Source organism: Citrus clementina, unplaced genomic scaffold (genome assembly GCF_000493195.1).
Source record: "Citrus clementina cultivar Clemenules unplaced genomic scaffold, Citrus_clementina_v1.0 scaffold_4, whole genome shotgun sequence".
Classification (NCBI taxonomy): domain Eukaryota; kingdom Viridiplantae; phylum Streptophyta; class Magnoliopsida; order Sapindales; family Rutaceae; genus Citrus; species Citrus x clementina.
The window spans coordinates 21,062,292-21,088,455 of NW_006262274.1; the positions used below are offsets into that span (position 1 = coordinate 21,062,292).

Sequence of the window (26,164 nt, forward strand, 5' to 3'; positions counted from 1 at the left end):
CCTGCATTACTCATAAAGCGTTCTATCCGTCCTCTCAAACAAGTCGAAATGCAAATACTCCGACTATTTTATCTCTCTTCATTCTCTTTCCGTAGCCTACCCACAAGGATATGATATTGGCCACTTTAAGCTAGCATAGGTTTGTTATTGGGACCATTTCTAAAACCTTGTATTATCTGTGAGACAACATGTAGATACGTGCCCTGGTTATATATGCTAACCAAATATTGGCAGACTTCATTACATCGCTCACATCTCATCCCACTTTTGCCTTCTAACTTGCTTTATAGATGCAAGCGTGTTATTCATAAGTTTACTCATCTTAAAAACTATATCAAATATCCAACGGACTATACAATATCGGTCATCTTAGTCTAACTTCTAAAGTTGCTCTTATTATCCTCCATTCTAAAGGAACCACGCTTGATGACATTAGCCAAGCACAAATGATTATTTTACATTTACATGTAGGATTGATTTTTATTTTTGAAACATCATCTAGGTTTATTGGATTTGCTAGAAGCAGAGAACCTATTCGACTAAAATATATATATATACATTGGCAATAGACATCCCTAAATATAATAAGCAAGCTTTGATATAATCTTCCCAGAACCTCATTTGAAATAGACATAATGTTCGCTCTTTTCTTTTTTACCTCCTATTTAGTCGATGCTTTTCTTTTACATCTTACTTTATTTTTCTCTTTTATTTTACTTTGTAGACTTTTACCAATAATACAAAGTCTCTGTCGGACTCATAATATTTTTATCTTCTTGGATCTTTACATTTGTACTTAACGCTCCTTTCTTCTCTATATTTATTCCTCATTCACTTAAATTATATTCCGTTCGATGTATTGAAATGTTGCTCGTCTCCATCGATTCCCTCCTATTCAAACTCTTACACTCCTCGTATAACCTTCTCATGGTACAAGAATATATTTTTCTCAAATTTTCTTCTTTAAAATGCTTTGATGAAATATTCCAAAAGCAATACTGAATGGAATAAAATGTTCACGCTAATAGTTGTCCTAATATACAGCTTTTATAATTAGTCAAAATAGAACATACTCCTCAAAAAAATACACCATATCCTGACTTACGTAAACACAAAAGTAAATCAATTTTACAACATAGAGATCTAAGGAACAAGAAAAACTATTCAATCATCAAAGAGCTCATATAAACATCCTATAAACCCGAAAGAGCAGGGTGCACCCTAATTATAAATATATTTGTGCTTTGTGGGAGTAGTTGGTGTATTGGGAAATATTACTTCGGAGGTGTACTGCAGGTGATTAGTTTCACTTTGGAAGTTTATCATTGATGCAAGTGTTGCATTATTAGTTGGTTGAAAATTTGGGAATGCCCATACTTTAGGGGAAACTCTTCCCAAATTTTTTGCAAGGACAAGGACATTGTTTTGAGTGATTGTTCCATTACAACCCAGGTTTAAGAATGAATTTTTTGCCTCATGTTAGTCTCATTTTTACTTGGAAATTCTTTTTAGGTTTTGAATAAATTTCACTATTGCTGAATTCCCGCTAGAGATTCTTATGGTTGAATTTCTGTTTTGAAGTAATAGGAAGTGCAAAGCTAACTTTGAGTAGCCTACTATAGTACTATTGCATCTTCACGGACGATAGAAATGACCTTTTTGTACACTTGTGATAGAGCATTAGAACTGACTTTCTCAACAAATTCTCAAGACTGATATGGCTACATGACATATAGAATTGCTGAAGAAGAAGACGGCATTCTTTAATACCTTTTCAAGGTCTGCGCCTCTGTTTTGGCATTTTAACTACCAAAAAGGGATGCTCATCCCTACTTTCTGCCGGCCTTCATAATTACCACTTTTCATTGTATTTTCCTCTTTCTAATATTTTGAAGAACCACCATATCTCCACAATCTAGAAAATTATTACATGATCAAGAAATCTGAATAATTAATACTGATAATGCAGTTTGGCCAGCATCCTTGAGCGCTACCAGAGTCGCATTGCAGAGGAAGCTGTAGCTTCAGGAGCACCTAAGGCAGAGGTAAACTGTTCTCTCTCTATTTAGAACACATTAGCAATGGCTACGCTAGGTCTAAAGTCTAAACCTATCCTGTCTTCAGCATGCTCTCCATGAAGTGGATCAACTCCTAGGGATGAATTTATGCATCAAATTGTGAATAATCAATCTAAGTAAGACTAAGTAGTAGCTTTGACTTAATTTCCTATTATAGAGTGTTTGGACGAGAACTGTAAGGGTAACTGATATTTTCAATATTATACTCTGCCCATACAATTTCGCATATAACTTTAATATCTAAAACCCTCTAACTGGAAGTATTCTAGGTTCTCCTGAATATGTCAACCAACTTGGTCTAACCTGGTTTATACACTCAATCAATCTATATGCTGACGAAGTTCTTTCTAAATGCCTATGGGATATGAAACCCAGTGAAAATGGCCAAAATTGGACTGTCATTGTGAATATGAGGACATGCTTGAGAGTGATGACCATTAAGTCACAGCCTCCTGCAGTATAATCCCTTAATTTATGTCTGAGTACTATCTCCATACATGTGCCAATACAACATATCTGGGAATTTTGTAGGTAAACATAATGTTGTGACTACTCCTAGCATGCCTGATAGAAAAACTTCATACAACCGCATCGATTTGAATCAATTTAGTACTATTGCTTGGCTCTTACCTACCAACTTAAGTTATCAAGTCAGGCTTTAACTTAATATACTTTTGGAGCTTTTTTGATCAATAGGTCTAGTGTCCAAATCCTCCTGCGAGATTTTCCTCTGTAGTTGTTTCTATCTTCAATCTTCCTTTAGGCTCATCTCTATGTTTGGATTTGTTTATAGCTTTCATCTTTGGTTGAGCTTCTTATGCAGGACAAGACCATTTGGTATGGCCTTTGCATGTGAAGAGCTCCGTTAGGGCTTACTATGATGTTCTAGGTTACGACCTAATAGCTTTAGGGTCAATTGGTAAAGTAACACAGTACCAGAAACCTAGATATCCAGTGCTATTATACCCTGACATGGTTGCCTTTTGGGTTTGCCTTCTGTCTTCCATCTGTGGTTGGGCTTGGTCCACATAAAAGCTCATTTATACATCAGTCTTGGTCCACTTGACAAGCTGATTTATACATCGGTCTCGCTGATATAAGGGGTTGTCAAAGGTTAATAGTATTGTTCAAGTCAGGCAGGCCAGAATTAACGTCATTTATCTATAATGCATTTGCGTACAAAACTTTTCTTTTCCTTTTTTTTTTTTGCCTGGGTGGTTGGGGGGCCTCCAGGGGTTGTTTCATGGCTAACTTTCGGGATCTCTACACTGACAGGACCCTCAGGCTGGATATTCGAGCCTGCAACTGCTGAAAATAGTTCAAAGGCAATTTCTCCAAGTATTCTATACATTTTCCCAGAATGGCACATTATGTGTTTGTGTGTGTGTTTGTGTGTATTACTTTATTGATCTGTATTTTGCATCCACAGGCAACTTGAAGGTCCAAACTTTGAGCAGTTCACTGCAGCTGATCTTCTGCAGTTAGAGAATCTACTCAACGATACACTGACAGAAATTAGAGCTGTGAAGGTCAGGATTATAGTACTTTTGCAATTGAAATCTCGAGTGTCTAAAAATAATAGGAATATGGTTATGAGATTACATATTGACTATCAAGAAGATAATGTTCATGTATTGTTGATGCCTTTGCCGCTTGCTCCTATATCTTGGTTCTCCTTTATTCAGACCTTTCCAAGAGATTATGATACTACAAATTCTTAGTCCCATGTTTGATCATCTTAAAATTCAACCAAGCCAACAAATACACAAACAATCTGCAACTTCCATCAATACTGGTTGCTGATTTTCACACGTTTACCTAACTGAGAATGCTTTAACCACTGATTGCTATATCACATTAATCTTTTCTTTCCTGTCTATCCAAGCACTTCTTTTTGGTTTAGCAGCTTTTCACTAGGTTCAATTATCTGCAGCTGCTTACTGCTGAAACTATGGAGAAGACCTATGGTTGTGCGCGTGAACTATGAAGCGCACTTGAGTTTGCTTTCTGTAGCCCCTGTTGTTGAAATACTCGTTTTGCCACCAAAAATACCTTACCTTAATAATAGATTCTGGCCACCTTAAAGTAAAACAGAGGATGCACCCCTGCTCTAGTTTGACCTGTTGTCTGTCACTTGATTATTTGAACTTGGAACTACTATTGCATTATCAATTAGATCCTGTATGCGCCTTTTTTTTGCGCCCTCCTTTGTGCCTGCTTGAGGCTTGTTATACTATCCATGAAGGTTCATTCCTATGCTCATTGGGCATCTTTGGTGCAGACACAACTGATGATGGGATCCATTAGAACACTCCAAGAGAAGGTACACTTAATTAAATACTTTCCATACCTTACTCTGTGGAATTGTTTATTCCCGGTAAATCTTGAAGAAAAACCTAAGCTCCTAGCTGGATGCAAATTGCAAGTGTCAACTTTTATGTGGTTAAAATGACTGCAAATATTTCTGTTTCACTACGACAGGGTCGTTTAACATTAGATATCATGGTTCCAATTTAGTTGGTGGAAAATTTTCTTCCTATTCATTAAAAAGCAGGATCTTATTGCAAGTGAAACTGTACAGCTGGCTGTGTCAACAGTAGGCTTTCAGAGTCTCCCGGGCTCATTTGTTTGCCATTTGCATGAAGTTTTATCCAATAGATCCTTTTTATTTTCCATGCCTTTAATTCCTGCCTTCTGAGAAACCTACAGCTTTCTATTTCACTACTTTCTAGTTGTGAGTGTCCTTTGTCCTTGAGAACCTACCAGCTTTAAGAATTTCCAAGCACCTCATAATTGATCAAAATCAGATTGGAAAAGGAAGAATGGAGATCTAATGCTGGTGAAACCATGTGATGATGCTGTCTTTTTGTGGCATAAAACCTTTGTACCTCCCTATATTAGGTAGCTAAGGTGGTAAAATGAAGGACCATATAGCACCTTAGTGCCGCTTTGGTTAATTTGAACACTACTATTCGAGCTTCTAATATAGTACTCTAATCTTGGATTATCATGTAATCAAGTCTAGTCAACCATATTCATGCATTCCATTGTATTAGAAATACTTTCTCAAAGATTGATATATCTGATGAAGAATCTAAAGCACCGGTGACATCTGGATAGCTAGACTTGTTTTCTAAGAGGGGAAAAAAAGGGTTGTTTTAGTTATTAGATTCATAATGAATCAGGGTTTGGCAGACGTTTAGTTTGTTGTCATGGTTACCTGAAAAACTCAATTTCTGCATTATCGCGACCACATCACCTAATTTTTTTCTCGGTAATTTGTACAGCATGTGTGTGTACAGACATGCATGTATCTAATGAACAAGCTGGATCCCATCTGTGGATGTTTCTGGTTTATCATTTCATATTTCTTCTATTTTAAACAGGAAAAGCTGCTGAGAGAAGAGAAAAAGCTTCTAGAGGGAAAGGTAAAAGTATTACGTACTAAATGCATATCTTGTTCTTCAAAAGAGTCTAATAATTGTCAGTTGTCACTTACAGATTGCAGCAGGGGAGAAGAGTGGTAATGATACAACAGCAGCGTCTATGGCAACCCTCCCTTTGCTTAGATAAGCTGAGGAGAGGCGCTTTTCCAAGTGTACTTTTCAGCCGCCCATCTGTTGTACTTGGTGAATATGTAAGTCTGTTATCAGTGGCTAATTCTACGTAGCGAATAAATTGTAATGCTCTGTACTACTATAAGGCGGCTAGATAATCAGGGAGCGGCTTCTGTAGAAGTTCCCACTGACTACGTTTTTATCATCTGCCATCATCAAACTTGCAGAATGTTTTATTATTTTGTGATTTGTGTAACCATGCTTGAGCAGAAATGCAACAACATATGAGACAACAATTTATAAATAATGGCCTTAAAAAACTGCACAAACTGGCAGGAGGTTAGATGAAATATTATATGAAGAGTAATGATACAGTTATAAATTTTTATATAAATTTATTTTGTACAAACTGATGTGGTATTAATTCATTGATTGAATTAAATATCTTTTGGTTTATATGATTTATTTTTATTATTTTATATTTTTATTTAATTAATAAATTAATGTCACTTCAATTTGTACAAAATAAATTTATACAAGAATTTGTATTTGTATCATCACTCGTTATGAGACATAAAATAATAGCCTTGTTGACCAGGTGCCATGCCAATGAAGGTTCAGCTTGGGGGCTATTTGCACCTGTCAAGCCGTGGGCCGTGCTTGGCAAGCAGCCTGTTGCTTTTTGCTTTTTCGGAATTGGGCTTCTTGTTCTAAAATAGAAAAAATATACATACATACATATATATATATATATATATATATATATTATTAGGGAAATTTACAAAAATAACCATTAATATTTTATTATTTTCGTAATTAACCCTCTCAACTTTTTTCTATCAACATTAGCCAAACACAAGCCTTTCTTCCCAAATTACCCTTCTTTACAGAACAAAACCAACATTGTTTCTCCCATCTCGCCAAACCAAAAGCAGCTTTTCATTCTTGAATCATAAGCCAACGGCGACCGCAAAAGACAACTGTAAAAGTGATATCCGATCATAATCTATCCAAATTCAACACAAATCGACGTCACTTACTGGTATGAATTATTTTCTGAACTTACTGAACTGAGTCGGGTGAATCTGAATCTGGCGACAGGCTGCCTGTCGCAGCAAAACTTGGTGCGACAGGCTGCCTGTCGCAGCAAAACTTGGTGCGACAGGTGCCTGTCGCAGCAAAACTTGGTGCGACAGGTGCCTGTCGCACCAAAACTTGGTGCGACAGGCACCCTGTCGCACCAAGCTTCGGGCGACAGGTTGCCTGTCGCACCCACTCTTGGAGATTTATTAAAATTGTATTATTTTAATTAGGACTGAAATAAAATATTTTTTTTTAATTTCAAGCTTAATGGATTCAGTTGTACTTGAATTGTGTTACGATGGTTGGTGGGAGACATTAGAGAATGGCTGTATGGAGTACGTGAATGGTAAAAATCGAGCTTTTTTGGTTGGAAAAAATTACATGTTTGATCAGTTATTGACAAGAGTATATGAGGTGTTAAAAATAAATCGTAATGACTATAGTATCACAATGAAGACAACTTTGAGGTCTAGTAACACATTATATCGTATATGTGCAATGCCCATGGATATATGTGATGATGAAATGGTGAGGGTTGTGTTGCATATGGCATCTGACGTAGCTAATTTTGGATGCATTCCTATATTCGTGACCACATCACCTCGAGTTCCGAGCGAAGGTATTGAGCCACATGTCGATACAGAAACTTCGTTTAGAGCAAATATGTCTGGCCCCGATAATGATGAAGAGGTGTTGCCAAGGACAATATCGCTGCAGCAATATTACTCTCCAATCCACGACAATTATGACAACATTGATGATAATGGCGTTACGTTACAGGATGTTGGAGCAACGGTATTTCCAATAACAATGTCGTTGGAGCAACAATATTCTCCGTATCACAACAATGATTTTCGGGACAATGATGATTTTCATAATGAGACAGAGGGGGATAATGTTTGTGCAGAACCTTCTAATAATACAAGGCGGGGCACTCGTTTCAATAATGATGGTGATGATGGAGGAGCCGGTCATTCGAATGTTCCGTCGTTTCAGGATGAGGATGAGTGTGAAGACAATACTCCTATGAATAACAGAGGCAATAGACCTATTCCTTCTATGGTTCGATCGAGAAGGAGAATTGACCCCCTTACAAGTCTTGCTCCAACTTTACCTTCGAACATGGTTGCTCCAAGCTTTGTTAGCAGTTGTGACTCAGATGATATCAGCGTGGGTAAGCTATTTGCTGAGAAGAATGAGCTTATATTACAACTACGCAAGGTGGCCTTTAGAGATAAGTTTGATTTTAAGATTGCACGGTCTACTACGACACGTTTCGAGGCTCACTGTTGTTCAGAATCATGTAAATGGCGTATTCGAGCAACTAGAAGTTCGAACGAGCAACATGTTCCTTGGGTGGTGAAGAGAATTGATAATGTACACACTTGTCATAATGAGGTATTGGTTGATGGACGTCATCAACTAAGGAGCCGGGTTGTCGGTCATATTATCGCAGAAAAATATATTCAAGATAAGAGGATTTATACTCCCAATGACATAAGAGCAGATATGCAACAAGAATACGGTGTTCAGTTAACATACCAGCAGGCATATAGGGCGAGAGAAGTTGGTCTTGAAATAGTACGCGGCAACCCTGCAGAGTCATACAACTTGCTCCCTAAATACTCTCACGTACTAACTACAGCGAATGAGGGTACAGTCACTCACCTCGAGCAGGATGGAGATGGTAATTTCTTGTACTATTTTGTAGCACTCGGATCTTCCATCAAGGGGTTTATGCAGTACATTCGGCCTGTCATTGCTGTAGATGGTACTCATCTGAAGGGATTATATCGTGGAAGCATGTTCGTGGCAACATGTCTTGATGGTAACAATCAATTGTATCCGTTAGCCATTGGGATCATGGATTCAGAAAATAATGATGCTTGGGAATGGTTTATGATGAAGTTACATGGAGTGATTGGTGATAGACCTGAGTTGGTAATTATCTCTGATCGATGCACTGCCATAAGGAGAGCCGTTCTTAAAGTATTTCACAATGCAACTCATGGCGTTTGTTTTTACCACGTCAAAGGTAACATTAAGTCACAATTTAGAATGTCCAAAGCTCTTTGGGATGAATTTGAGCCTGCCTTTATTAATGCAGCAAAAGCATATGGCCACGAGGAATTTAAGAGACAACTTGAAGGGTTGTGGATGATCCACTCGGGTGCGGCTGATTACCTAGAAAATAATGTCGGTACGTGTAATTGGGCAAGGTCTCAGTTTGAAGGTAGGAGGTACAGCATTCTTACCACCAACATCGCGGAGAGTGTTAATGCTTTCATGAGGGAACCTCGAAAATTTCCTGTTACTCATCTTGTTGATCACTTCAGGAAAACATTGCAGCAATGGTTTTATGATAGAAAAATTGTGGCTGAATCCATGACTACTCGGCTAACAACATGGGCGGATGAAATAGTCACTGAGAGGAGAACTATAGCTGAAAGAATGATAGTTCGGCCGGTGTCTCCGCATCGCTTTCAAGTTATAGGCGGTGGGCTTAAAGAAGGGTTGGTTGACTTGCAAAAGAGAACTTGCTCCTGCAGAGTGTTTCAGCTTGATCAGCTTGTGTGTGCTCATGCAATTGCGGCATGTCTAACACACCGGGTGGATTTTATTAACCTTTGCTCGGACTTTTACACTACAGAATCGTTGGCGATGGCTTATGCACAACCAGTGGAGCCAGTTGGTGATGTGGCTGATTGGGAAGTTCCAGATGAAATTCAGGAGCTGCAGGTATACCCACCAGTTGAGGCACCGCCACCTGGACGTCGTAAAGAGCGCAGAATACCCTCGGCTGGCGAGGACGTTGACCGGCGAACTGTAAGATGCGGCCGGTGTCATGAACTTGGCCATAATCGTAAGCGATGTAAGAATCCTATTGCGTTGACTCGAAGTTAGTTGTATTTTGTGTGTTATTCGTTGGTTAAAACTATTATTGTTTTTGTGTTACGTTGGTTAAAACTGTTATTGTTTTTTGTATTTCGTTGGTTAAAATTGTTATTATTCATAAAACTTTATTTTATTTTAAAGTTCAAAATGTGAGGCATTAAAATTATATAAAATTAAGTGCGGAAATTAAAAAAAATGTAAATTTCAACATTGAAATTACTACATAGGTCTACAATATAATATCGTCATTAAATATATCAACCGCAATCTTCTTTCTAAAGTACTCGACATGACTAGCGTTAAACTCCAACCTAAGCCCGAACATTAAATACATCGTAACCATCAATACAAAAACACCGCAATCGCCAGTTCCAGGCTCTTGTTGTGGCGCGCTCTTAACTGCGATAACTTTCCACGGGTCTTCACTCCGCAACTCAGGTCGTATATTGTAGAAGCCAACATATTCCAACCAGCGAGGGAATATAACTTCAAGTGGCTTGAATTTCAACTTGTACCTTTTGTCGTCGCGAAATGTGAGTAATGAGTCATAAATCCAGACTTTATTTTTCCGAAAGTCAACTCGTGCTAGTACCCAATGCGCGCCGTCCAAGTTAACAGGGATGAGTAACTGCATATAAAAATTTAAAAACATGTTCGTTATATATGAAATTGAAATACAACAAAGAAAAAACAACTCCTCGAATATTTTCATTATAGAACATGTGAAATGTAATAAAATACATACCATATCGACATCCGTCATTGATTTTTACATTGTGTGCTGTCGCCCACACAGATAACTATTCAAGCGGTCGTCGAATACCATTGAATCGACTGCACAATTCCCGTTATTCCATAACTGATTCAAGAACACCTAGTACATAGATAACCAAGAAATGCATAAATTAATTAAACTTAAAGGCAATAATTAAAGAAATTAAATAGTATTTGTAAGTTTTGTCGGCACGTTACCCAAAAAAATGTGTCCGTATGTGTGACACGTTGGAGTAAGGCATTTGGATACTGCCGTTGTTTCCCGCTAATCAAGCGGAGATACTCGTGAATATGCTGTAGAGAAACAGAAATATTACGATTTAAAAAAAAATTATACACAAATACACAACAGTATACACCACGAGGAAAATATAAATACCTCATCGCCTAGCCATCCCATCGAAGCTGTCCCCAAAATTATTTGAAAGAATGACCGCGGGTGCTGGACGTTCCGGCGGACTCTGATATCACTAGTGAACCATCGATCAAACTCAGCAAACCAACTAGAGTCCTCCAATCCTCTCAGCGGATTTACATCCACACTCGTACTCATGTCAATCGCATGCTCCATGATTTGGGGTCGAGGTAACCTCCGGACGTTCTGTCCTCGCCTGACCGGAGGAATCATGTAAGGACTGTTATAAACATACGACGGTATGTACGCGCGGCCGAACTTACTAACGCCCGGAGGAACCTCTGTGAACACCTGCACGCTCTCCCCACTAACATCCCCGTAGAAACTAACCAATGACGTGGGCGTAGACAAATTTTCATTGCCCACGTCAGTATACACTCCATAGTCATCCGGGGCCTGTACAATCGCCAAAAAGAACATATTAAATAATTATCAAATTAAAAGTTAAACGAACATAATTATTTAATATAAATTAGCTTACCGCATACGAGCGTGCAGTGGGAGAATCCTTATTTGGACGTTTAGAAAATGTGTCGATGAAGCCAACAACGGTTTCTTTAAAATCTTTTAATTCTGACTTTATTTCATACACGTTACGATCAATCTTATCCAGCCGTCGTCGTACGTAATCATTAAACTGCTTTGTCCTCGACTAATACAAAAGAAAAAAATAAAACTTTAGAATAACAATAAAAAAATAATAACCAAAGTGAAAAATATCGTATATTATTTATAACCTCAGAATCCCGTGCGTCATCAGAGTTGTCTGTTTGCTGCTGGTCATCAACAGCCACCTCATCCTCAAAAGTGTCATGACGCTGCTCAAAAGCGTCATGACGCTGCTCAAAAGCGTCATGACGCTGCTCAAAAGTGTCATGACGCTGCTCTGGTATTGGGTTTGGTATGTCGTCATGATCGTCATGCTCGTCCGATTGTCTTGTAACCGACGGCATCGCGTTGATTGAGGGTTGGTGCTGTATAAAGTATCATTTAAAATTACTAAATGAAAAGTCAAAAATTTCGATAAAAAAAATTTTTGTACTTACAGTATACCGACCTTATGAACCCAGTCTGGAATGCTTGGCAAGTAATCCTTCACAGAGAGCCAATATTTTCTGCTACTCTCCTTTGAATTTGGCTCAAGAGTTTGTAAAACATCCGTCTGCCATAAATTTAATTGAAAAATTTAAGTAAGTAAACCCAACTTAAATTTAGTAAAGTTAAAAAAATAAGTAATACATATTACTTACAAGCCGAGATTCGTCGTTGAAGAACGAATAAACCTCCGCAAAGTTGATTCTCGAAGACGCCATAGGCTTCCATTGCAGAATGCGGGGAATCTTACTCTTCGTTTTGACGACCCATGTTGATGGTAACCCTCCGATTGCTTCATAAATCCAAGCTTACAACAACCAAAGTGAAAAATCAAATAAAACAACTATCAAATATTTAATACTATAAAACTTATTAATAAACAAAAAAAAGCACCTGCACCCCAGACGTAAATCCGTAAAGATTGTATTTTTCAATATTATGATCTGGATTTTTCAACCGAGTCTTCTTAAATTTCTCGTCTTTTTCGAACAGTGCATTGTCAAGACTCTCATAAATCATTTCCCACGACAATAGACCCCATGGACGCTTTCGGAAGTACTGAATATCATCAACTTGGTCAAGCCAATCGAAATTAATTTGACAGTGATTTTTTCTTGCATTTAGTACTCTGTCCGCAAAATAAAACATCGCAATCTTTAATGCGTCCATATCGTCTATTTCCTCGAAATTCAACTCCTTAAATACGGCATCAAATTGCTTCACATTAATCTTACGATGCACACCACCAAAATACGTATTCCGTAGCCTCTGCTCCATTTCATCATTTTTTTCATTGGTATCAACACCAAATGAAAGTCCAGTAACCAAGCACCATTCGACAATTGACAAGCGAATCAAATGCTTACCAATTTGAAACCATAACTGATCCTCACGGCTATCTTCTTTATGGGCCACTTGACGCAGTAAAAGATTATGCAAAATTACCCCACTAAATGGAAAACTTCGACACTCCAAGAAATGCCCAAATATATCCTTTTTGAACATACTCAACTGCCGGTTTGTTAATTTTTCCTCGATAGCTTTTACGACCGAAGATAACATACACATGCTCGAAATTCGACCAGGAAAGTGATCAGCATAACGAAAATACATCTTGCCTACTTCAATATCCGGTGATTCTGATTTCGCCATGTATCTGTAATATTTATAAAATTATTACATTATATTTACAGAAATAAAAAATTAACTCGTAAAAAAAAAAACTCTAATTTTTTGGTGCGACAGGCGCCTGTCGCTCCAAAAAACTCGTGCGACAGGCCCTGTCGCACCAAAAAATTGGTGCGACAGCGCCTGCTGTCGCACCAGATTTGGTGCGACCGCAGGCCGCGCATGGGCGCGCGCTGCTGCCCAGCGATGGGCGCCGGCGCGCGCCCTGCCCCCCTCCCTCCCCACCCCCAAAATTAAGCGCAATCACTCCAAAATCAAAAACAGTACTCCCAAACACCACCAACCACCACAAACATCATCACCACCATTATCAATCTCAAGCTATAACTATTATTATTCTAAAATCTCATTTTAAATTAATGAAAATAAGAAAAATGACTAACCTAGGTTTTGTTGAAGGTTGTGGATCGTAGATCGGATGCCGGTGAGAGATGGAGCCGCCGCCGACGGGGTTGATGTCGCCGCCGATGATGGGAGTTGGATCGGTTTGGGAGAGATGAGAGAAAGAGAGTGTTGGGGAAGAGATGAGGGAGGGGTATTTTGGACTCAAATGTTGTTTAATGGCTAATGTTGATAGAAATATTTTTGGGGGGTTAAGATGAAAAAAAGCAAAGTTTTTTTGGTTATTAGTGTAAATTTCCCATATTATTAATAATCCCTGGCCTCAAGTTTTCGATACCATTAAGCCAATGTATTTATAAAATTTAAACAGTTTTTTGAAACTGCAAAAGTAAATAATCCAAGTTTTATAGAATATAGATTAGACAAATCACGATAGAGTTAAGGCTATTCTAACTTATAATTCCTATAAAAAAAAAAAGTAAATTTCTAATTTAAAATTTTGACAAAAATTTATTATCATTCATTTTAAGAAGTTTAATGGTTATACATATAACCATTGTTAAATGCTATCACGATTTTTAATAGCTATCATTGGAGGTTTGTGTCAAAATTTTAAATAAAAATTTAAGGTACATAATCCCACTAATTATAATACTTTTCATTGATATTTTTTTAGGAGGCAGTATTATATAATGAAGAAAAATTATTACATTTTACATAAGATAACACTGGTAGTAATGAAAAATCTTAGTAAATAGCATTACATTAAATGACAATTCAAAGTTGATTAATAATTTGGAGTTTAAAATAATAACATAATACTATTTAATCATACAAATTCAAATTAATCAAAAATAGAATGAATTATTAGATTTGATATTGTTCAATTTAATTTCGTTTATTTACAGAATGGAGTAGAGTACTAGTAGTGTAATTCAATTAAAATCCAACTACAAGATTTGAAACAGACTTTTTTCCACCGGATCTGCTTTGGCCCATCTAAATGCCTGTCTTGTTTTCATGCCCTGCGTGCCTAGAATGTAGGCCTAGTCGAGCACCATGTGGGCTGCTGCACTCGCGTGCTATTTTGTAAGAACGTGTTTCATGCCTCGTGCCACGCTGGCGTGCATGATGAGATGTGTTGTGCTCGAGTAGGCCAGCCCATTGGACATCTTCTACTTTGAACACCGTTACTCGATTAAAAATATTTAATACAGAACATTTGTAATCAAATTACCAAAAAAGGACAAATAATTTCTTGATTAAAATATTTATTACAAAATGACTTATAATCAAATTACCATAAAGGGCCAATAAGCTAATTTAATTTACTCAATCATGGAACAATTCATTCACCTTATTTCTCTGTCTGCATGCGCATACCAACAACGATGGAGAAACCTTATTTTGTTGTTAGGCAAACAAGTTTTGATAAAAACAATGCAATCTATTAACATTAAAAATATTTAAGATCTTGGGATTTTCTTGCAGAATCAATTTTGACTTTTTAACCCTGAGTCGTTGCACGTTAACTTAAAGTGGAATGACTTAAAATAATATCCGTATTATTATTATTATTATTATTCATACATCATATTCTGATAAATACCGACAGACAATCATACAAATTTTTCATTACAAACTAGTTTCATATCATTCATGTGTTTAGCATAAGCCTTTGGCTTGGCTTGTCTTGTGGTTATATTTTCTGTTGTTGAAAAGCTACCGCCTTTTCATACATCTGGGAAATGGGAAATTCAAAGATTGAACTGCAAATTTTGAAGAGAAGTGGTGTGCTTTGCACAATACTATATAATTGAGTGTATAGAAAGAAATCCGTCAGCGTGAATTATTGAGGTTATCCTTTTTTGTATCACCGAAAGTAAAAAAACAAAAAATAAAATAATAATTATGTGGGTCCATTCATTATTCATATGAGATAGTTGTAAGGTACATACATGTAAATTAGAGGGATCCTTATGTTTATTTAACGGGCAAAGCTTCCGTACCCATCTTTTGTCTTTTTTTTTTTTATTGAGTCCCTTGTATTCTTTCTTATTTGTAATTTAGTTATAAGTATAACAGTAATTTTTTTCCCATTTTTCTTCAACTCTCCTCCATAATCAGCTTGATTTTCTCCATTTAACATTACTACTTTTGGAACGTTAGATCTGAGAAAAGAGATTTATTTATAATTAACTAATAAAATTGCATTTTAAACAAAACTCATTTGACCCAAACAAAATTTGAGAACTTGGTACCAAAATATATTGTACAACTCTTTTAACTTTCTTTCCTCTTATCAAATTCATGGATTGCACAATTTTTTTTTCATTTTCTTTTCAATTATCAAACTGAACAAAACTAGATTACCAGTGGGGTAAATAACCCCTTGCTTTGTCTTTTTTACCGTTTAATTGAACTACAGTCTATTTTTTAAAAAAATTAAAAAAACTAAATAACATTTCTAAATTTTAACAATCAAGTCCTGTTCATTTTTAATTTTTTATATATACACAATTGAGCTACGCATTAACTGAACTTTACCCTTACAAAGAATAAATTAAGGGCTGTGAATATTTAAATCATAAAAATACTCATAGTACCTCCTTTTAATTAAGATCAGGCTATTTGACTTCAAAATACTTTTTACACCTATTTTTTAATTAAAATTTCTATTACTAAAATGAAAATGAAATAATTTACTATTAAGGATAAGATATATACTTAATTAATTATATTTTTCTTTTATTCTTATCCTAATTTAAGTTCAAAATTTATTTTAAGCCAAACATAATTTCATCGTAAACAAATAATATTCATAAAGCACTTTTTTGTTCATCTTTATTGTCCACACTTTGTAAGATTATCCAATCCATAAAAGATTAATTTTGATAATAAAAAAAGCAGAAAAATATAATTTATTATTCAAAAATAAATTAAATTGGGGTTATTTTTGGTATTATGAGGTGTACATAGTCAAATTTTAATTTTTAAATTTATGCTATAGGTTTCTTGAGTAATTGGGTGTAGAGAGTAATTTGGTGGGTTCAAATAACCTCATACTATAATTAAATCATTTATATTATAAAAATACCCATTCATTAAATTATTACTAAGAACAAAGGATAAACATCTATAATTTACAACCATTTATTCTCTACCCATGTTGTCCTTTATTTAACATAGAAATATATAAATTCGAAGAAAAAGTTCCCAAGAAAATGTTTAGTTCAAGAATTTTAGAGAACACGAATGGTAATTTTATAAATAATAAAATTTAAAAAGCCATGAATCTTTATTTAAGAATTTTAAATCAGACTACTACATAGACCAAAGAATCAATAGTAGGATTATTGTCGATGAAAAAATCTATTTCTAAAATATGATGGTTTTAATTAAAAGTATTTTATTAGGTCAGAGTTTATGAAAAGAAGAAAAAAATAGAAGATAAAGTTCATGGGTGCTAAACTACTAAATAGGAATAAAGAAAGAATAAAAATAAAATTCGGTTATCGTATGCATAAAGATATTAATATTAAAATAAAAAATAATTAAATATACCTTAAGAATTACACAACGTATTTATTAATAATATTATTGAAAACATTTAATTTAGGTATATACATGTTTATTTTGGTCATATATTATTATTATTAACAAATTAATATATTTTTATTATGTATTCTATTTTGATAGATGAATTCAAATAATTTATTGTATATTAGATAGATATTATGTTATAAAAATATTTATTTTGAAATTTTTTTCATGCATTTTGAAATTTTTACATGAGAATACATTATTATCGATACATTGACACTCATTCTAACAGTCAAACTAAGTCAATGGATTTAAGTGTAAAAGAAAATTTTTTTTTGAAACAATCCGGATATATATGTCAACATTTAGAAACCTTTGCCTTTTCCTAATTTTCAGTAAATACCAGGGATGATATTTTAATAACCATCCAAACACATCCGGGCCGTTATGCAACTCTTTGGTTAACTTCAATGGTTAAATCACTAAATGACAAAATAGGGGTACCAAACACCAGTTGTAAAGTAGTAGGACCCTTATTTAACAAATAAAAAAAATATTTCTACCTAAGATTCTAAATTTAAAAAATACTCTATAATTTATATTGTCATGTAATATATTAAAATTTAAATTTTTTTATCTTTTAAATAACCCTAAATGGAAGTAATAGTGCAGGAGAGTAGTTGTGGCAGTTGGCTCTGTATATTTTGTTTATAGTATACTGTTTCCCGACATATGAGCCCCACATTGTAGAGTTTTTATATTTTTTGAGAACTGAAAAAAATAAAAGAGGAAGCTCTATAGTCGCAATTCTAGAGAAAGAAGATTTTTTTTTTTTTTTTTACATAACACGATTCGAGCAAAAAAAAAATAAAAATCCTAATTTAACAAGTGAAACTTAGTTTTGTAGCAACCTAATGTTTTCTTCAAAGCCTCTTTCAAAAGTTAAACCAGGGGAGGTTGCATCAACTCATTCATCGTCGAATTGAATCACCATTTAGAATTTGCAACAATCAGAACTCCGTCATATATCAAATTGAAATACTTAGACCAGAACTAGAACTTTCAAAGATATATATATTCTATATAGTAGTTTTTAAATCCGTAATCTTAAAGTGCAGAAAAGTCTGATAAAATTTTAAACTCATGGGGTTTAAGAGATTTAAAACTTAAAACGTTTAAATTGAATATTTCATGCGTTTTTTCAAATTTTTTGGCACTTTAAAATTTCTGATTTGAACATTATATATAGGCAAAATTATGGTACTATAGTGGTACCATATCACAGCTGAATCCAGCCCACAGTGATCACCAAAGCTAGATTCAATGGTTAGATCCAGTTGTAGTATGGTACCCCTGTAGAACTATAGCTGGACCCATTATATTATATTATATATAGAGGTCTGCAATGTTTCTTGCATATTGCACGCAATGAGGAAAATTTCACGTCTGAGCAAGATTTATAGATTTTGACCCTATAAAAAAAAAAGAAAGAAAAAAATGGGATTTTGTGATGCCGTTGCTTGGAGGATGGATGCGTGTTCGATTGTCAAACTGAAAAAAGAAAAAAAGGGAAAAAAAAAACTAGTTAAATAATAATTCAATCGCCATATATAAAATGGAAAAAGTAATCAATCATTTATAATTATTAACTGGTATTCGGGTGGCAAGACATCTAAGTCAAATAAAATATATATAATTGAAAATGAGCAAGAGAGGAATCAAAACCAAAAGTAACATACATGTATACATATATACATACATACGTACACATGTATGTATGTATGTTACTTGTGGTTCTGAGAGAATGTATATATACACACACACACACACGCACATATAATATGGCTTCTTAATTTATTTTCATATTGCATTGCCGGAAGAGCGAAACACCCAATTCCAACCTCACCACAGCCCCGTTGCTGCCGACTTGGACTAAGAAAGATGGGGCCTCTATCTCTATATATGGATCTTCAACGCTGGCGGTGCATACTTGACAGGGTAAGGCCAGAAATTTTCCTCACTGGCCTCACACGAGGGGAGTCGTTCTAGATTAAGAAAAAGTGCCCATCACTAATCACTAATGTGTGATTTTATAAATAATCATGTATGAATTGATGTGTTAGTGGAATATTAGTTAAATAAATTATCATTCAGTCACTCACTCACATATTTATTTTCATTAATTATTAAAAGGACACAGAAATTTATACACGGATTTGCCACATAACAATCTCTGTAATAATCGAAATCACAATAATAATAATAATAAGGGAGCGCCTAAGTTACGATCAATGTATCTTACGTTTTTTGTTTTATTCTTCTTGGTAAATTTCATTTGAGTCCCTTAATGTTTCTTTATTTTCTATAATTGAGGGAGTATTTGTCTCATTCCATCTCTTCTACACCTATTTTTTATCCTTTCTAGAGTTGTATTTATTTCTTTTAATAACAACAAATGATTATCAAACTCATATAGATCTATGAATTCAGAATATATTTCTGGTCCTAAATTTATTAAACCTATTCTTTCTTGCTCTAATAAATCTATTTTTTGGTTTATTAAATTTTTATATGTACTTACTATATTTTCCCATCCTAAATGCATACGTTCTGTACTATTTATTAATTCCTATATTGTATTAACTGCTTGATTCATAATGTTTCAGTTTTATACCAATATATTAAAAATTGTATAAATTTATCAATAAATTTCATTTTCTTTTCTATCAATATTTCTCCTCCTGTGGTATCTATGTTTCTTTCTATAAGTTCCTCAGTTAATTCAATCTCTATATTTCTTATATTATTTTTATCAGTTTTTAAAGCTTTTACCAAATTCTTTATTTCTTCTTTATTATATACCTTTAATGTATACAAACTATTAACTATTGACTGTATTGGGTCCATTATTTTGTTCTTATGGCTCTGATACCATCTTGCACTGTGTGCTAAAAAGTAACGAAAAAACAAATTAAAAAACAAATTAAAAATAATAAAATAAAGAATTACAGAAAATATAAAACAATAAACAATAATTTTGCACTGTGTGCTAAAAAAGTAACGAAAAATTAAACAAAACAAATTAAAAATAATAAAATAAAGTTTTTTATAAAGTATACATATCGTAACTTCTATTACTATTATTTCTTACATATAAGGTAATAACTGGTTCTCCTTCTATTAACCTAGGTGTATTATTAAGAAGACTAGGAAAATAAAAATCATAATAATTATTATTAGTTTCTAAAATATATGCAGGATTATTAGTCATATCATAAAATAATTCAATCTGTATAAAGTATATATTATTATTTATTATACTAAAATAGTATCTAATTTCCCTTTGAGTATCTATATTTACAAAATATTCTGATTACAGGTACGTGGCTTGTTATCCCAAAGTGCAGAGGATACTAACGCCCAACAGGGATCGTCTATCCAATTTATGTCATGGGTTGCTTGCCGATATACCTTACAATCAGTTTATTTGTTTTATTTTAAATTCCTATATTTCAAGTTCTTCGTTATCTGAATTTTCTACGTAATTTATGTATGATGGTCCGATTTCTCGAATTTCATGTTCTATATATGCTAAAGCTATGTCAATTCCTTGCTCTATTGTTAACATAATTATATTATGCTTTAAATTATCTATTTCAATATGGTTTATAATTTTTCTTTTTATTTCTTTTGGTAAATTAAGAGTATATATTGCTTGCAGATCTTCTGTTCTAACTAGCTCTTCTTTACTTAAAAGATATGAGCTTTGTTTAAAAGATCCTAAGTTAAAGTCTATTATCATCATATAATCATTATATGTTATTCTAGTGGTAGAGTTTATCATATATTCTTTAGAATTCCCAAGTAAAATATCGTTATTCATGTTTAAATTAGCTCTTCCTCCATAAATCTCCTCATCATCAATCATCAACAAACTTCCACCAATAGATGAGGTTTGAGAATTATTACCTGAATTATTCTTATTTCTTTGCCTTCCAATCCTCTTCCAGTGACCTGCAGCCTGGTTGTCCTTATTCCCTCAACGGCCTCCTTGCCTTAACGGGATCAGCGGACTCGAGCGGCCTTACTGTATGGATTTTGATCGTTAGGCTTAGAAACTTTGAACAAATTTAGGCTTCTCTTTCCTTTCTTTGGTGTTGTTTTATTTATGATTTCTGATGGCTTGATTCTGGATTCTGAGCTGAAAAGTTGTTTAGTTATTCATTTTCGAGAGAGTTTTTGGAACAGATTTTGTAGTGATTTAAGCTCTGAGAGCCTTTCTTCTTTTTTTTTTCTTTTATTTATAAAGAAAATGATTACATTCTTGCCCTCTTATATTTGGGCCTTTTACATTATTGCCTACTTTTTATTACATTATTGCCCTTCTATAATTGGGCTCCTTACATCACTGCTGACGTTACATATCACTTATTTTTAACTTTAGCATCTTTCTTTTTGCTGCCTGCCATTTTCCTTATCTTTGTCGGGCATCTTTTTTATGCTGTCTGCTTTATCTTGTCGGGCATCTTCTTTATGTTGACTGCCACTTCCATGAGTTGATAAGCTTGTTCCATAGTTTTACTGCTATTGGGGAAACACATAGTGCTTATTTCATTGATGAAATCTAATAACAGGTTTGATGGTGTATGACTGTCTTCAGAGGTTATGAGAATATAGTTCTGGAATTTGATGATGGTTCTGAAATTTCTTTTGTATAGATCCTTGGCTATGCTCCATATGGCTTTTATTCCTCTGGCACTTCGTGTTCTGATCCAAGGTTCATTTATGTGAGGAACATTTGTGTAGTCTGTCCCAACTTCGACCTTGAAATTCTTAGTGAGATGACCTATAGAGATCATATAAAAGGCTTGATATTCTACGTTCTGATAGTATTCTGGACTTATGGTGTAGAATTTTAGATATATGGGTCTTTTTTGGGCGAACCTTGATACTTCTTTTATTAATAAGTCATCAAGGCTGGTTATTTCCTGAAGATTTATATCTGGATATACTAGATCTAAATACCCGTATTTTGCTATCTTTCCAACAAGGAGTGGGTCTGCTCCTTTTGTAGCAATCATTCTTGGATACATATTTTTTCCTGGTGCTTTGAAAATTGTATTCTTGTGGGAACAAGTGGAGTATACCCATGTGGAGAATTGTTTATATTCTTCTTCTTTTGGATTCAGGGGTTTCTCCTCTTCTTCTGTATAAGGGTTGTTTATTTCTATGAACTTTTTTGGAGGATCTGATTTTGGAGACTGGACTTCTATAGATATGACTTTATTTGGAACTGGGTCAGAGATTGGTTTATCTTCTCTGAAGGGTCCACTACTGCTTCCGATATTTATTGGGTTAATGTTTATTGGGCTCGCGTTTATAGAGAGAGCTTTTGTTAGGTCGTCTATGTATTACTCTAACAAATTTACTCCTTTTTCATGAGCCTCAGAAGCTTCTTTTAAATAGTTTATTGCATCAATTATGTCAGATGCTTTTGTTTTGAGCCTTTGTGCCTCAGCTTATATTTTCCCGATGATTCTATTAACTTCGGGATTCATTCTCCAAATTCTATGTTCCTGCTTAAGAAATCTGCAAGGAAATTGTTAATTCCTTTTATATTGACAATTTTGAAATTATAATATGACAGATAAACTTGCCATCTATGCAATCTTCTATACTGGGGTTCATTTGGTAAAATCCTATTAATAAGAGAGTTTACCTGAGAATTATCAGTTTCTACAATAAATTGTTTTTGGAGTAAAAATAATGAGAATTTTTTAATCCCTTTGTATATTGCAAGGAGTTCTTTTTCATGTACAGGATAATTAACCTGAGCTTGGTTAAACGTTCCACTAGTGTATCGACAAATTTCATTTATATCTGTTTTAAGTATTGCTCCCCAATATAAGTCAGACGCATCTGTTTGTATTACTAATCTATCTCTTTCATCTGGTAGTCTTAAAGTCGGAAGGTTTTTACATTCTTCTTTTAAATTTTTTACAGTTTCTGTATGTTCATCATTCCATCCTCTAGTATTATTTTTTCTTAATAATTTTTGGAGTATATTTCTCTTTTTTGATAGGTCTTTTATAAATCCTTCTGCATAATTTAAACATCCCAAGAATTTTTGTATTTGTTGTTTATTTTCTAATTTATCTGGAAACTCAATTATTTTTCTTCCTATATGGCTCTGGAGTTTGATTCTTTGTTTGTCAAGTATCATTCCTAAAAATTCTATTTTCTTATGCTCTATTACTGCTTTTTTACTAGACAGTACTATCCCTTCTCTAATACATGTATTAGCAAATTCTTTCAAATGGTGTCTATGTTCTTCTATTGTTTCAAAAGCTATTAATATATCATCAACATAGACTATAATGTAATTGTAGTCTCTAAATATTTTATCCATCCTACTTTGAAAAATTTGTGGAGCATTTTTTAATCCAAAGGGCATTACTAACCATTCATAATGACCTTGTGGGGTACTAAAGGCTGTGTAAGGGATACTATCATTCTCCATTTTTATTTGCCAAAATCCTGACTTACAATCAAATTTTGAATAATAAGTTTTATTTTTTACAAGGTTTATTAGTACTTCCTTATTTGGGAGAAAATATCCATCAAATTTTGTATATTTATTAAGTTCTTTGTAGTTTATTACCATTCTTGCTTTTCCTCTAACCTGTTCTGCTCTTTTCCTAACCATAAAAGCTGGACTATTATGCGGGCTATTACTGCTTCTAATAAGTTTTAAATTTAATAATTCTTTTATTTGAATTTTAAATTCTTCTCTATCTTCTTCTGTATACATCATAGGTTTAAGTCTTATAATCCTATTTTCAATTAATTCTATCTTTGCTCTAGGATGATCTGGTTTCCATAATGCTAAAGGATTCTCTTTATAAACTTGCTCAAGCTGTGATTTTATTGTTTCTAATTGTATATTATAACTTTGTCCTTTTTGTATTAAATAATATTTTTCATAAATATACTTATCACCACGCTGGGCTGGCTGAACTCTGTAAGGTTTGAATTCACGAGGGATGCGGAGAATATGATTACAAGGGGTTTTTAAAGTGATCATATAAGGTGTTTGTTGATAATATTGGAACTGTTGTATGAAATCATTTCCTAAAAGGATATCACAATCCATATTATTGTATTGGAATATTTGGTTAATACGTACTATTTTACTTCCTAGTAAGATTTCAAAATTTAAAATAGACTGATTGACATGTTGTTTATCTCCTGTAATACCAATTATTTTTAATTTTCCATTTGATTCCCATTTATTAGATAAAAATGATTTCATAATAGTTATTTCACTACCAGTGTCTAACAAAGCACAAGTGTCTATATCTTTTTCGGTTATGTTAATTTGTATATATATAGACATAGGGTATTTTATATAAGCTTGTTTTAACATGTATAACAAATTATTGTTTGGCCTTGGATTAAGAAAGTTATCTTATTAGGTTTAATTTTGTAATATTCTAAATCATTTAAAAAACTATTACCTAGTACTATATATTTTTCTGGGTCTGTAGTCATGAATGAATCTATATAGCAGGCTACTATTATTCTTAGCCCTTCTATTATTATAGGGACTTTAACTTCTTGTTTACAAATATGTTTATTTCCATTGAAGTCAGTATACTCATATGGAACTTCCTTTTCTTTTACTAAGAGTCCTTTATTTTTTGTGTGATTCATATAATTATGGTTTGTGCCAGTGTCTAATAGTATAGGTACTTTTGTTGTATAATCTATTCCATTAAAGTATTGTCCAAGTCTTTTTACCACATTATTTGTTGGTACTGATTTAATTATTTGCTTATCAGTGTTTAATCTTCTAGAAGAACTTCCTCTTATTAAGGTTCTTCCAGCAAAGCTTATAGGAATAATGGAGTTTTCATTACTATTATTTAAAAATTGTTTTTTATCATCAATATTTAATTCATAATTTATAGGGATTTTGTAATCTTGGATTACTGGTTCTATAAATGTTGCGATATCTTCACAATCTTTATTTATCTCGATGTAAGGTTTATTACCATATATTTCTCCGTAATTTGAATTACAAAAACTATATAAGGCTGAGTAATGTATTGTCATTATTCTGTTACCTTCTTTCATTAAATTTTTCTTTAATAACTTAAAATGTAAGCTTAATGTTTCGTCTATGTTTTTATCTTTAATGAGTACACAATATCTAGGGTGACAAGTAAATAATAATTTAGTATAACATAAATTTCCTTCTATTGTTCCAAGATGTCCTATATTAGGATCTGTAAATCTTTGATCATGCAATGATAAAACTATTGGGCTATCTATTCCTTCTTTAAAAAGAGATTTTATTAAGATTTGTATCTCAGCGAGATATACATATTGAATTTTTTCTTTAGTTGACTCATTTTTTATCTTTCTCAGTGCTAGTTCTATGGATCTTTTATTTATTAAACTAAATCTAATATTTCCTTCAGCTTGTGTAATTGTCACAGCTTTTTCTTGTTCATAATATTCATGTAATATTATTCGTTTTCTTTTAAACATATCTCTAAATCTATGGATTATTCCATATTCTGGTTTTTCCATATTTAATTTTAAAAGTTTATTATATTTTTCTTTGTTAAAAGTAGCAACAAGGCTGTATCCACTTTTGTTTTCTTCTTTTTCTATTTCTTCTATCTCTTCTATTTTTTCATCATCTAATAACTCTTCTTTATTCTGATTCATTTTCAAATTCTTCAGCCATATAAACTTCCTCTCCTATATAGTCAGATAAATTATTTATTTCTTCTAAGTCACTTTCTATATTTTCAAAATCTTCTTTTAAGAGTTTAACTTTTTTCTTTCTTGTACAATCTGTACTTATATGTCCTATTTCTCCACAATTCCAACATTTACATTTGGACTTATCTAATATTTTTCTCTGGTTTTTATATTTTCTTCCTGATTTTTTATATTTTTTCTTAAAATTATTATATTTTTTATATCTATTTTCTTTATTATAAAATTTTCTGCGTCTTTTATGAGGTATATAACATCCCTATTGGGTAAGCATTTATGTCTTTTCACAGTATATTTTTGTTATATTTTTACTCTTTTTTATTAAACTTCTTTGGATACAAATTTCACTTAATCTTGTATTTAAAAATCTGATCCTAGATCCTAATGTATCTGGGATTCTACTA

General features: G+C 33.4%; 3 protein-coding genes across 6 annotated transcripts in view; 2 read left to right on the plus strand and 1 right to left on the minus strand.

The window, feature by feature from the left end:
• LOC18045571 (MADS-box protein FLOWERING LOCUS C) overlaps positions 1–5,904 on the plus strand; it is a 14,174-nt gene extending 8,270 nt beyond the window's left edge. The window contains exons 2-7 of one of the 4 annotated variants that reach the window (XM_006437935.2): positions 1,970–2,045; positions 3,354–3,403; positions 3,508–3,607; positions 4,324–4,401; positions 5,465–5,506; positions 5,580–5,904. In XM_006437935.2, coding sequence (XP_006437998.2) covers positions 1,970–2,045; positions 3,354–3,403; positions 3,508–3,607; positions 4,324–4,401; positions 5,465–5,506; positions 5,580–5,651 — 418 coding nt within the window. In that variant the 3' untranslated portion in view covers positions 5,652–5,904. The other 3 variants (XM_024185430.1, XM_024185431.1, XM_024185432.1) reach the window with 3 other exon arrangements.
• Positions 5,905–7,243: 1,339 nt separating this feature from the next.
• LOC112099185 lies at positions 7,244–9,622 on the plus strand. Its single transcript, XM_024186302.1, has one exon. It carries the CDS (start codon positions 7,244–7,246, stop codon positions 9,620–9,622), a length of 2,379 nt encoding a protein of 792 aa, XP_024042070.1.
• Positions 9,623–9,842: 220 nt separating this feature from the next.
• Positions 9,843–10,376, minus strand: LOC112099186 (sentrin-specific protease 1-like). The gene is made up of 2 exons (XM_024186303.1): positions 10,359–10,376; positions 9,843–10,241 (listed from the first exon to the last, which is right to left on the minus strand). Exons 1-2 carry the CDS (start codon positions 10,374–10,376, stop codon positions 9,843–9,845), a joined length of 417 nt encoding a protein of 138 aa, XP_024042071.1.
• Between the last annotated feature and the right edge of the window lie 15,788 nt (positions 10,377–26,164).